The 13,890-nt window shown below is 44.6% G+C and overlaps 1 protein-coding gene and 1 long non-coding RNA gene across 2 annotated transcripts in view; both read right to left on the bottom strand.

The window, feature by feature from the left end:
- Window positions 1–13,890, bottom strand: part of LOC136174394 (uncharacterized) — a 1,095,937-nt gene that overhangs the window by 22,102 nt on the left and 1,059,945 nt on the right. The gene's annotated exons all lie outside the window — the stretch shown is intronic.
- PAMR1 (peptidase domain containing associated with muscle regeneration 1) overlaps window positions 1–13,890 on the bottom strand; it is a 76,521-nt gene that overhangs the window by 16,553 nt on the left and 46,078 nt on the right. The window contains exon 6 of the mRNA XM_065944555.1: window positions 11,742–11,849. Coding sequence (XP_065800627.1) covers window positions 11,742–11,849 — 108 coding nt within the window. The remainder of the gene's footprint in view (window positions 1–11,741; window positions 11,850–13,890) is intronic.

The following is a 13,890-nucleotide window of genomic DNA, read 5'->3' as shown; positions in this document are numbered from 1 at the left end:
TACTACCCCATCTCACAAAGGACTGGGCGGAGAACAGTGTATGCGTGAGAGAGAAAGAGACAAAGAAAAGAGACAGAGATCAATTCTTGGATCTAACATTGAATCATTTTAAACCAATAATACAGTCATACTTTGAGCATCCTTTAGACAATGCAATCCTGAAATATATGTTACTTAGCATTGATCAAAGTCTTATCCAATATTTTAAAGAAACAACCAAATGGTGACCTAGCTGACTTGAGCTCTATAGCTCTATTAAGTTAGCTCCTCAGAGAAATATATTCACAAAGTATTTTAGGTTGGGTTCTTCTAGAAACAGGCTGGGAGAGACAGATTTGAGTGTAAGTAGCTTATGTAGGTGGTGATCCCAGGAAGGGCCAAAAGTAGTGTGAGGGAAGTAAGACACAGAAGTTTGCATTATTAAGAAAGTTACTTCTGGGGGCAATGGAGTTTCAATGCCTCTGGGAAACTCTGAGAGGCAGTGTAGGCTATGCCTCAGAGTCATACTACCCAGAGAGCAATGGATATGAGTTATTACCTACAGACCACCATCAACCATTTGTTGAAGGATGATGAGATGAACATTAATTCCTCAGCACTCCAGTCTTTGCTCATATATGAGTCAATGGACTCTGAGAGCCAGAGAAAGCCCTTAGGCAGAGCTGCAGGAGCCTGGGGCTGGAGGTCAGTGGGTCAACAGTAATGATGTTAGCATAATAAAGTCTGGCTACCTTTTTGTTTCCCAGGAAGGTGGAAGAACCCCGTTTTTACACGTTTGGTATAAAAAAGGTTAAATTTTTGTTATTTACGAAGTTGAAGTGAAAAACATTTCTCCAGCACCCACCTTTAGATAAGGAGAGGGAGGAATTGGAAATTAAAATAACACAAACAATATTTGCATCTGCAAATGAACCTGTATTTGCTTTCCATTAATATACAATGAGACCTATGCCAGCGACGGCCTTTCTCTTTTTTGCTTTTGCTGCCAGGAAACTCAGAATCGCAGACTTTCTGAGGCTGATCATTTCATCTGATGCAAACATTGAACTTACTCTCTCATCCCATATAGTGTCCTCCTTCGCTTGTTCTTGTCCCACTTCTAAACTCTCTTACTTTAATTATTGTTTATACCCTATGTGTGTGCGCAGTCACTCAGCTGTGTCTGACACTTCGTGGCCCCATGGACTATAGCCCTTCAGTCTCCTCTAGGCAAGAATGGGATTTTCCAGGTAAGACTACTCCAGTGGTTTGCCATTTTCCTCTTCCAGGAGATCTTCCCAACCCAGGGATAGAATCTGTGTCTCTTCCAACTCTTGCATTGAGAAGTGGATTCTTTACCACTAGCATCACCTGGGAAGCTGATTGCTTTCAAAATTGGTTTGATATGATTTACAAAACTGCACCTAAAAAAGGATACATTTCTTTTCTCAAATTTTATATTAATGATACATTGAGGGTAATGAGAGAGCCACCTGAGCAAAACACGAAGGGACTACTCTGTCTCTTTAACAGGAACTATTAGAGCTATAAGAGTATCTTGAGAGTTCCAGCAAGGGACACAGATCCAAAGTCAACAATATTCAAGACTCCATTATCTAGCTGGCAGTGTGAGCTGGGGTGTTAGCTTCAACTCTTCAAATACTCTGCCAACCACCCATTCTCGCTTGTCACCAAATTCAAAGGAACAATTTGTGACAATTTCAGTTCTATTTGGAAAAGGCATTAGCTTTCTTTTTTTTCTTTATATATATATATATATATATATATTTTTTTTTTAATTGAGGTACAGTTGACTTACAATGTTTCAGGTGCACACCAAGGTGATTCAGTTATACATATACAATATATTATTTTTGAAATTATTTTCCATTATAGGTTATTACAAGATATTGACTATAGTTCCCTGTGCTATACAGTAAACCTTTGATACTTATTGCATATCTGTTGTTTTTTTTTAATTAGAAATCTAGCATTCTATTCATGTTAAGTCAAACAAGTAGAATCAAAATGTCACAAATTTTTTAGTTGGGCAAAAATTCATGTTTTCTAAAATATACATATTATTTATATATAAGGCATTAACTTTCTCACTGGACTTCATTCATCCTGGAAGCTTGACTTAATATGAGACCAACACACAGACAGGCTTCAATTCCTTTCTCACTTCTTCCTGTTCAGCTTGTATCTGAGTCTGGTGCCTCTGGACCCAACATCTTTTACCTCCAAAATGTCTTCCCCAAGCGAGAATAATGACGGCAACTGGTGATATAACCCCTCCACTGAAAACACTTTTTATCCCTGTCCAGCTGATGGAACTCTGCCCCCCTGATGTTTCCCAGCCTTCCAAGGTTGTGAATGAGACAGTACCCATGTGAAATTATACTTGGACTGCACACACTGCTATTTGTTCATCTGGCATTAATTTGGAGGCTGAGGCTTACAATTAGCTACTTGATCTTAATCAGTATTGTCCTTGGCTCCTGGTACACTGTGTCTTTCGGATACCACTTTTCCGGTGTTTAGATGGCCTATTTCACTAGACAGCTAAAACTCCCTGTGCCTAAGAGACGGGTCTGCTTCAAAAAATCCTCAGAAAGTCCTGGTCGCTTTGCTTTTGTTCAAAATCGGCATCCTCATTTGGTAGAGTTGATGGGGAACTTATGTAACTATAGAGATCTAGTCGTCTTCTACCTGGGGGTGTGCTCAGTAAGACTTCTTAGGGCTTAGAATGTTCCTGAGTCAGCTCCAGGGGATGGGGCTGGACGGGTAGGTAGTAACACCAAACTACTAGAGGAAATGTCCCCCAGGGGCATTCATCCGTCGACTTTTCAGATGTAAAGTATGCTCACCGATGAAAATAGCCCAAACAAGGCAATTCTGTTTAGCCTTGGGGATGAAGAGGATGACCTTACGGGGAGTCCTGAGCTTCAGAGGACATGTGACTCCTGAGATCCTGTCCACTTAGTAACTCTCATCAACACTATCACCATTATTACCAAACACCTTTCTAGAAGAAGTAGTATCCAGGAAATGCATGGCATGACCACTCTCCTGTGTGCCAGAAAAAGGCTGAAATTGGAACTGTTGTACAGTTCTGCCAGATGAAGCAGGAAAATACACCAAAGAGCCCTGCTTTACCTTACCAGTGCCTGGTGCCTAACAGACACTCAAAAATGTCTGGTTGGATGAATCTGCAAAGTGGGGAGGATCATAGTACCTACCCCAGGGGGATGTCGTGACAATTAAATGAGACAGCGTCACATAGAGCACAGAGTTTGGTCTATATTGAGAATGCAGAGAATAACTACCATTGTAGTTTTTAATACTTGGATATCAATAAGCATGCCTTGTGTTTTGCAGAAAAGAAGCTTCCATCTTCCGAAGCAGGGTGAGGAACAGGTAGCGAATGCCCCACAAGGCAGGAATTTTTAAGGAAAATGGGAACACTGTAGCTTTTGTTAAGTGACTGGGGTTGGTCTTGGGGTCAGCAATAGCAGGCAAGTTTGCTTCCATCAGAAGGTAATTCGGCTTTGCTCTCAAGTTCTTCTACTCTTCTTATCTTCCCACCACTTCCCTCCGTGGGCATATAGTCCATCCCAGGTCTGACGAGTTACCTCTTAACCCAAAACCAAAATAAATCCTACCCCTGCATGAAGTCCTGCCTCAGGGACCTTGTCTGCCAAAGCAAAAGTCAAGAGGGTCCCCACGAGGAGCAGGCAAGTGGAAGCAAAGTCTTAGTAAAACAGTGGTGGACCTGGCCCATCCCACACTGATGGGCACTCCATCCCAAGCTCTCAGAGTCAGTCAGGCTGAAAAGCAGTTTATGAGGCTTGATCTGTCCTCTTACTATTTGGGTAGAATGCCATCCATCACTAAAACAATTGCCGACCAGCAAAATGCACCCCATATATACCAATCCTAATCATCTTACTCTGAATGAGAAGAGGCAATGCCTTGATTAAAAGGCCACAGATTCATAGAGTCCAGCAGAGTTAAGGCTAACATGTCATTTGGTCTATGCAGACTCAGACTTACCCAACAAAAAATGATTCAAATGATAAGGAAATTTTTCCCTTGAATTATAAAAAACAAGCAAATATTAGATAGTTATGAAAGGGAAGCTTCTACTGTGTTCAGTGACCACTTTGGCTTTCCAGATCTAAATCCAAATGAGACAGCATCCCTCCAAACATGCTAAGAAGGGTGGCAGAGATTCATCTCCATGTTATGGAGAGACAGCAGATGGGAGGCTCAGGTATAGAAGTATAAGAAGGAAGCAGACTACTAGCTAAGCATCCTCCCAGCGCTCCCCATCTCCGAAGGCTCTGGGTTACCGAGTGCTGGTGGGTAATAACAGTAGATCCCCAGGAACTGTTTTTTTATGAAGTTATTCTTATACCCCTCATGTCCTCTCCAGCCAGATCATGAATTCTCTTTTCTGCCCTGTTGCTCTAATTTAATATGCAAGGGATGCTCTGGAGACTTGGTCTCCTGTATAACCACAGGGGACTAACATAGAGTCCACTTCATGTTAATGAGTGACCATTAAAAGAGAACCATGAGACACAGGGAGGCTGACCAGGTAACATGATGCTTGGGGCAACCTGCCCTGGAGTTTCCCAATCCAGTCCCCCCTGCTGTTACTCCACTTATCATCTCCAACAGCCCCCTATCCTGGCTGCTCTGGCTGCAGAGACTCCCCATCCATCACGCCACTGTGCATGTCGACTCCTGGGATCCAGGGTTTCTTTGTGACAATGGCATTGGCAGGATCGACCTGTCCTTTAAAACCCCATCTTTCTTGCCTGGATGCTGGTGTAATGGTAGCAGTCCTTAGCATCTGGCAATGATTCAGGAGGAACAGCTCACAGGGAAAACTCAGAAAGTCTTGGGAGAATTTTCTTAAACCTAAAGAGTCTGAGAACGGTTTGTCATGGTCTTCTAGTTTGTAGAAATGAGTGCTGATGCCCTAACCCCTTAGCTAGAACATCCCTGCTTTCTGCCAAACTTTTAAATGGCTACATGGGCCCAGAAGTAGTAATAAGAATAACTGCTTCTATTAAATTCAGTATCATTGTATCACTATCTGTATCAAAACACAAGTACCTTAAATGGATCATCTCATTCCCTCCCCGCCATCACCCCTAAAAAGAACTTGATAAGATTTTCCTGGAATTTATAAGTGGGGTGACTAAGACTCCTAGGAGGTAAATTACTTGCTCAAGATTTACCAGGCTGGTAAATTGCAGATTTAGAACCAAACCAAAGTCTTTCTGACCAGAGTCCAAGCTCTCCACCCCAGGCTATGTCATCTCAGTGTGGACAAAGGTATTCTTACCCATCTTCTGCATGTTAAGGATGAAACAGACCTTTAGAACTCTAAAGAAGCCAGTACAAAATTCCATTTTTACAATGCCTCGCCTAAGAGATCTTAGAACAAATACGCATTAATTCCAGCAAGCCTGCAGCCCATTATTTACCTGTGATGGGAGAGGTGACTGTGACCCACAGGGGTCTCAGCACATTCATCACTATTAAGGTCTCCCGGAAAACCCCAAAGTTCCCAGTCACTTATTTTGATGAGAAACACGGGTTGGCCCTTTGAAGCTGAAGTATAAAGTGTGCCTCTCATCCTAGGCTCTTTTCTTCCCAGTCCTTGGGACAGGCTAGTGGGAAACCTTCTGATGCCCCAGAACCCCAATGAATCCAGAGACACCATTTTTCTTTAATTGGTGGAAGCCGATTTGTGTTGTTCAAAGGCGCGTCTGAGCCCGGAGGGTGAGCATTGTGGCCCAAGATTTAGCCCGTTTCATCGCCCTTCATTAGGATGCAGGGGGGAGACCTCGGCACCGTCAACTGGGCCAGAGGAACAAAGGCATCATGGAAACTGGGGCGGGCAATGAACCCCTCACTCTCTACTTTTTCAAAACAAGATTCCGACCATTTACTCGAGAACTTACTTTGTCCTTCTGTTCCATACAAAGAAACAGGAAACTTCAGAGGGAAAAAAAGGGGCCCCAGTTTCTTACACGGTGGCCCAGGGAGGTTGGGGTTGCAGAGGGTGCTGGCAGGAGGTTAGCTTGGCCGCAGAGCTGAGGAGGGGCCACTCCCCTGCTTTTGTTCTCAGAGGAGGTCATCTGGGAGCTGGAGAAGGTGGTTCTTCTTGTAAAACCACTAGAGGAGAAGGCGGGGTCACAGTCAGTAAAGACCACCCTCAGGGCTCTTGCACCCTCTCACTAACCCAACTGGAGAACCTGTGTTGATTTTATCTTCTTGTTCATCTTGCCTGCTTGTTTTGTCATTAAATTGTGTCCAAGTCTTTCGTGACCCCGTGGACTGCAGTCCACCAGGCTCCTCTGTCCGTGGGATTTCCCAGCAAGAATGCTGGAGTGGGTTGCCACTTTCCTCTCCAGGTTGTTTATCTACTACCCCACAAAATCTGAAGAAAACATCTCCCCTCAGACTCAAAGAATTCCTTCAATTCCTTCTATCCAACTTGACAAAGATAGACCGAGCTGCTGACACGCATGTTCTAATTCTTATTTTGAGGACTGGTGTCTATAATGGCTTGTCTTGTAAGCTGGTAAAGTGCTGACTTTTTTGGCGACCTCTTTGGCAACAGCTCTCCAAAGTTTAAATACAGGAAAATTTTGGACTAAGAGTTCAACATCTAGGAATTTATTTTACAAAATACCTTCATATGTGAATAAAGAAACACGTGAGGCTATTCACTGCAGTCTTTTTCATAATAGTAAGAATACTAAAAATGACATTAAGTCCATCTTAAGCGATGGAATGATTATTCGATTGGATAGACATTCATACAATGGAGTCCTCCAGCAATCATTTTTTCTCCCAAGAGGGAGACCAACGTGGATTGACCTGGGAAAATGTCTATGATATGAACACTGAAAGCAAAAAGTTGAAAAATTGTATGTATGCTTTAAATTCACTTTTGCTTAGAACTGGGTTTCTCAGTCTTGGCACTACTGACCTGCGGGCCAGACGCTCTTTGTTGTGGGACTGCCCTGTGTATCTTAGGGTGTCTTACAGCATCCTTGGCCTCTACCCACCAAATGCCATGGCACCCTCCCTTCTCCTGCTATTACAACACCAACAAAAGTTTCCAGTTTCCAAAAGTCCCCTGTGGTGGGAGCAGGGAACAAAATCACCCCCAGAGGAGAACCATTGGTTTAAAGTAATGACATATAGACAACCTAGGTTTGCACCCCTTAGAAAAAAGTTTCGAGGGATCCTCATCAAGTTGCTAACCCTAGGAACCAGGATTAGTCAGGGAAAATAATGTTCTTTTTATTTTATACACCTCTGTACTGGTTGATTATTTTTACAAGTCTATATTTCTTCTGTAATTAAGTAGAAAATCTACTATTCTATTCCCACTCACATAGATAGATACAAAGAAAATAAAGAGAATAATTCACATCAAGAGACAGTTAATCAGGACTTTCTAGAGAAGAGAGACAGGTGGGTCTTACCTGGGAAGGGAAGTCCTCTGAGAGGACTTGATAATGAGACGGGATGCTAACCAGAGCTCATGAATCCATCACCTGCAGTCTCACCAAGCCAGGCGGTGAGAATGGTGTCTGAGAGATTGTAAACAAGGTGGGAAGTGTGGAATTCTGGCCTCTGGTCTTGAATTTAACCAGTTTAATGTCTTGAACTCTGTACTTCAAATCCTTCTTTTGCTTAAAGGATCATCTACCTTCCCACAAAACCTTTAGGAGAGTAGCATATTAGCACATCATCCATGAAATGATTTCCCCTCATCAGATTTGGTGCTACATAAACAAAAGATGGAATTCTCATTAATATTTGTTTTGCTGCTTTAAGAGTCATTTTTTAAAAACATATGCCTAGTCCAATTTGGGCATTTTAGGATTTAGAGTATTCTAGAATGCTTCAGTTTCATATTAATTTTGAAAGAATTTCCTCCAGGGAGGTATTTTCAACTTTTTGATATACCTGTGATAGTTTTTTTTGTTTGTTTTTTCTGGAAAAATGGTTAAAGTTTGTTTAGAAATTACAAGGTAAACTGCTGTAGACAACTGTGATGATTCCCTCCCTGAGTTACTTGGAACTCATGGTGAATTTCCTAAGATGGAAAAACAGACCTAAATCTTATGGAAAATAATCAAACATTTGTTCCCCCAAGGCTTCCCTGGGGGCTCAGTGGTTAAAAAAAATAATAATAATCAGTGCACTGCAGGAGACATGGGTTTGATCCCTGGGTCAGGAATATCCCCTGGAGAAGGAAATGGCTACCCACTCCAATACTCTTGCCTGGAAAAACCCACAGACAGAGAAGCCTGGTGGGTTACAGTCCATGGTGTCGCAGGAGTCAGACATGACTTAGGGATTAAACCACCACCACAGCATTGATGCCAGCAAATGGCTTATCAGATATCCACAACCAATATCTTGCCTCAGTCTCAACTACAGGGTACTAAGAGAATTATGGGTTTTGAACAACATTTTGAAAAGTAGCTAGAAAGAATTCTCTTGTCCATCTACGCTGACGTTCTGAAACCAAAAGTGACTTGAGACAAAACGGGATTTGAGACAGTTTATGAATCAAGTTACAAATCAGTTCATAATGACATAGTTTACATTCTTTTTTAACATGTTTATTTGTTTTGTTCTGGGTTTTTTTCTGGATAGAGTAATAATGCCGAGAAGTCCGTTTTTCACTCAAAAGCTACTCATAAATACTTTAGTCAAAACTTTTGGACCAATTTCCTTCCCCTTGCTCTACTCCCCTTCCCCAATTTGACTCAGCTTCTTACAGGTATTTTGACTAATTAGGTAATGTTTTACTTTTCTCCAATTTTGTCTTTGTTAATCAAAGTCCTAATACAGTAAAGTTCTTTTGTCAAGAATTTAGGGCTTCCTTTTTGGTCCCCCCTCTGCATCTGAATGGTAGCACTCATGATCTGCCATTGTCAAGAGTCCAGACTCACTCTATCTACGAATTCTTGAAACAAAGGGAAAGAAACACTTCTTTTCTCTGCCTTGCACGCCTCACAGAGAACCTAAACAAGACAAGAACCAGAAAGTAGAACATGATTTCCGAAGAATCTGGCATAATCACACAGGTCAGCTGTGACACCCAAAGCAACGGGTGTTTTAAGCAGAATGAAATGTACGCTCAGACATGCTACGGACATGAGCTTCAGTCTGCGTTGTTTGCAAGGAAAATTCATGAAATTAACAGAAAAATGCATGAAAGTCAAACCAGGTCTTCTCATATATAGGATGACCCCGAAGTAACCTGAGCATGCCAGTTAGAAGCAACAGCAGCAGAGGCTGCTGGGGCTCTGTCCGTGGGGGCCCCTTCCCTCCCGTCCCCCACCCCGTCTACTCTGCTTACTTCTGACGGCCTGCACCGACCAACTCGTCCACCGCTCAAGCGTTATTGGAACCACGCTGGCACACACACAGAACGTTAAGCTTGTCCTGCTTGCCCAAGGCAGTCCGGAGCCAATCAGCAATCGCAGTTGGGATGTGAAAGCCCAGCTGTCTTGTGTTAAAGCCAGGACACACTCTGAGATGTACTTTCCATTCCAGATTCCACTGCCTGTTAACACTCAGGCTGGGATTTTGCCCGAAATCACGCCTTTGCTTGGCTCCCTTCCCTTCCGGTCCAGCCTCCCCACTCCCTCACCGGCTTCTCCTGGGGGACGTGTCCTTAACACGTCATCTGTACACATGTTCCCATGTCAGGATCTGCTTTGGGGGAACCCTCCCTAGGTCATTAGCTGCCCTCCTTTGCTTTTCCCCAAATGTTGACTCCTCCTGTTCTTCTGCTCATTTCATCCATGTGACAGCTGCAGCGTGGAACACCAGTTTTAGGTCTCAAACTTCCATTAGGACCACTTGTCATACATAGACAGGCTCTTGATTACCAAAGACCCTTGATAGTTGATTTCTGGTCATAGTGTTTAAGTTCCTCTCTGCCAAAGGCACAGTCCTGGGTACTGCACCAGCGGGCTGGGTGCTGCCCAATGCTGCCATATGCATTGGCCTGCGTGTACCCTTTCCAAGGGCAATGCCATATCAGATAATGTTTTGCATCTGATATGGCATTATCAGATACCATTATCAGATAAGGATTTACCATATCAGATACATGTTCTAGTTTCTCTCCTCTGGCAAAAGTTTGAGTCTAATAGCACAGAAGAGTCATGTTCTGCCTTTCAAAAACATGAATGAGAAACTCCTACCTGCTTTGGAGTAAGTCATTTGAGTTTGCTTCCTCTTTTTCTACTGTTTGATTGACCCCAGGTTACTGAGGATGACTGTAACCGAGCAGGACCCTTTGGGTTCTCCTCTCCCACATCCTCTGCTGGAGCTCCTCTCTAAAGTTTATCTGGATAATAGTATCTGATGCACATTTCCTGAGTTGTTTTATAGATGCTAAAATCACCACCAAATGGACGAAACTTGATGATCATGGGCATGTGTCCCCAGAGCTACTGGCACCTAAGGATTGATAATGTTAACCCCTCTGTTACCACACCATCAACCAATCAGAGAATTACGTGCAAGCTAATTTCATACCCTGCAACCTCCCTCTTTCACCTGGCTTTTAAAAATGTTTTGCCGAAACCCTTCAGCGAGTTTGAGCTTTTTTCAGCACTAGCTGTCCGGGACTCCCCATCTGGTACTTATAACAAACTTCACACTTCCTTCACCACAACCCAGTGTCAGTAGACTGCCTTTACTGTGCATGAGGCGAGTGGACCCAAGTTTGGTTTGGTAATACTACCATGGTTCTGCTTTTGATTTCTGTCTGCAAGAGCCGGAGAGTGTGGGTGACCCAATGGGACAGCCAAGATATGCCACTCGAGTGGCAAGGGCAGAAAGGGAACCATCCTAGAGACCAATATGTGGACTGCCATGGCTGGAGGACTTCTTTGCCCTATGACTCCTCTGGGCTATACCACCCTGCAGCCCCAGTGCCTCTCAGACCTGCTCAAGAATTACCAGAGAAGTACAGAGCTGAGCTCACAAGTCGGGATAAGCTCCTTCAGAGAACAGCAAGACATGCTTTCTTCTGCATTCCCATAGATTCAGTGCACAGTAGTCCCTCAATAAAATGTTGCTTTGTCTGTGACTCGTGTAACCTGATCAGACTGTCATAAGATGATGATTGTACTTTGTCATTCACTCAGGACACTCGAATATGAAAGAGGATGCTCTTAATAACTAGACATAGACAAAATGCATCAACTAGGACTGTCCCTGGGAATCTGGGACTCATAGTTATCCTACATCCTTCCCATCCTCAATGCGGGGCTTCAGATTGCACAGAAACACAATGAATGGTGCCTTGGAGCATGACTCCAAAATTCAGACCATGGGATGGAGAGGGAGTTCAGACTCTGGGCCTCAGGAGAGTGTACGATGGTAGCTTTCTACTGTTGACCCTTTCTCAGTGTTTGAGCTCTGGATACTATTTGAGGCCACTGAAGGCATATCTTTCTAAGATAAGATCTTTCTAAGCGGTATTTGCAGGTGAGGGCAAACCTGGGTGGTTCCAGACATGCTGACTCAGAGGCAGCCCAGCCCGCTTGAGATCCACTCAATGGGAGAGTCCATGTTACCCGTCATCTTGGACAGGCCATGCAGACACCAGGGAACACGCCCCCAGCAAGCTCCCCAGACCGTCTCCGTGCCAGCCCCGCGTGGCACCTTCACGCCCACTCTGCAGGCAAACTCACGGTTTTCGCAGTGCTTCCCGGTGTAGCCCGCCAGGCAGGCACACTTGTACGACCCCGTGCTGTCGAGGAGGCAGGTGCCGTCGTGGAAACATGGGGACGAGGAACATGCTGTAAGACAGAAGGCGATTTTTCTCAGTGCCTCTGTGCGGTGAGTCCCTTCATCCAAGCCCCGAGTCCTGACCACAGCCTCTCGCTTGTCTTGTAAAGTCTGCCTGCCATTTTTAAACTCCTTTTATTGAAAACATGTTACCACTGTTTCGAGACTGCCTAAAATAGCTACTCAGGAATCAAATGTTGCTGATGCTATTTGAGGTTTTCCAAGGCCCCAGAAGATGCTCCAGACACCTCTGGTCTAGGACAACACACACAAGTGCACCACACAATTAAAGCAGAAGCAAGCTTCACCCCTCCCATAGGGGCTCCTATGGGGAGAGAGCAGGCTTGGGTAATACATCATCTTCTTTTCAAGGAAGCTCAGCATCCGGGGTAATGGGGGAAAGGAGCCGGAAGACAATTTCATGACACTGGTGATAGGGTACTCAAGAACTTCCAAACAAGCATTCTGTAAACAGTAGTCCCTTGAGATGTTGAGAGTTAACGGTCTCAGATATGGTGGGGAAATGCTACTGGTGTTAAATGATAATTCACCAGGCTTCCCCACTGCAGAACTCAGAACACTCCACGTTCTAATGTGCATTGTGAATTTCTAAGAATGCACATAACATTCTACCTTTCACAGGTTTATTTGATCTGAGAGACTGCATTTCACAGAGTGTCCTGGGGACCATTTTTCTGCAGAGAACACTTTGGGAAACACTAGTCTACTAGTTAGCCACTAACCCCACCTTCATTTACCCTGGTGTAGAAATACATGGCTGGGCCAAGTGCAGCAAGCCTGAATCGAGCGCTGGCTCTGTGGAAGGCACTGGTAAGATACAAAGATGAACAGGAGAGCCAGTTCACCAGGACAAAGCTTTGTGAAGAAGAGTCGGCAGTGACTACAACCTGAAGCGTGATTGGGCGAGTGTCAGAAAAGAGAGAAAGTGCTAGAAGACATTCAGAAAAGGGCAAAGTCACAGCCCATTGGAACAAGGGAAAAGGTTTAACAGGGGAGGAGAAATCTGACAGTGCCTCCGGGGATGGGACATGACATGCAGGAGTTGGGAGGTGGCTTTAGGCAGAGAATAAAGAGGGCAGGTGGGTCACACTGGGTGCCTGAGGAACAGGAAGAGCTCTGTCTATTTGACTACATAGACCAGAGCTCTCCAGGGGAGAGTGAGGAAGAGACCCTCCTGACCCTTCCCCCAGTCACAGGGTCACAAGCTGGTGAGCTGCCGCTGTCCCCAACTGCAGACTGCCATGAGCACCCCCAGATGGATCTCAGCCTCGGCTGGCAGGGTGGCACCGAGGGGCAAGGACTGAGCCACAGGCCAACCACAGCACAGCAGCAGAGCCCCTAGAGCTCCCAGGCCCTACCAGTCTGCACAGGAGACACCCGTCCTGGGAGGGAGCTAGCACACAGCTCGTAGGAGCAACTGCTGGAGGCTCGGGCAGGGACGTTCTCAGGGGGACAAGGCGGAGAGGGTGGGGTGTCTGCTGGTCTTGCTGAACGGGCAAGGCTACAGAAAGACTGATTCCACTTCTTCCCACCTCCCTTCCTGAGACATCTGTATCAGACCCTCCATAAGGGAGCTTGAATGGTCAAAAGGCCACTGCAATTTCTTAAATTCAGTTATTTGTTTCAAAAAATAAATACCTCAAGCTGGAGTTTATTTTGTAAAACCTGATGCAATTTCACCTCCAAGGAGTAAAAACGATCTGGGGTGATTCTTTAGTACTGAGCCCGTTGTTCATTTTGGCCAAATGCTACTTCCTCATATGAACAGGACAGGAACTGAAGTCAGATGCAGAGTTCCTCATAAAGTGAGTGGCATTTCCCGGGTAGTGTCAGAATTTGAACAGTTATTTGAAAGATGACAAAGGAAGCTCAGGGCATGCCTGGGCTGGGCAGCTACTGAGGGTTTCCTCTGTACCAGACACTGCTCAGCTCTTCACCTGTTCTGTCTCCCAGAGACTCCTTAACGGAGCAGGATCTAGGGTTACGCCCTTATTCAATAATTAGGAAACCCAGGCCCAGAACAGTAGAACT

Source organism: Muntiacus reevesi, chromosome 9, assembly GCF_963930625.1.
Source record: "Muntiacus reevesi chromosome 9, mMunRee1.1, whole genome shotgun sequence".
Lineage (NCBI taxonomy): Eukaryota > Metazoa > Chordata > Mammalia > Artiodactyla > Cervidae > Muntiacus > Muntiacus reevesi.
The sequence above is the reverse complement of the archived record's forward strand: the minus strand, read 5'-3'. Positions and strand labels throughout refer to the sequence as shown.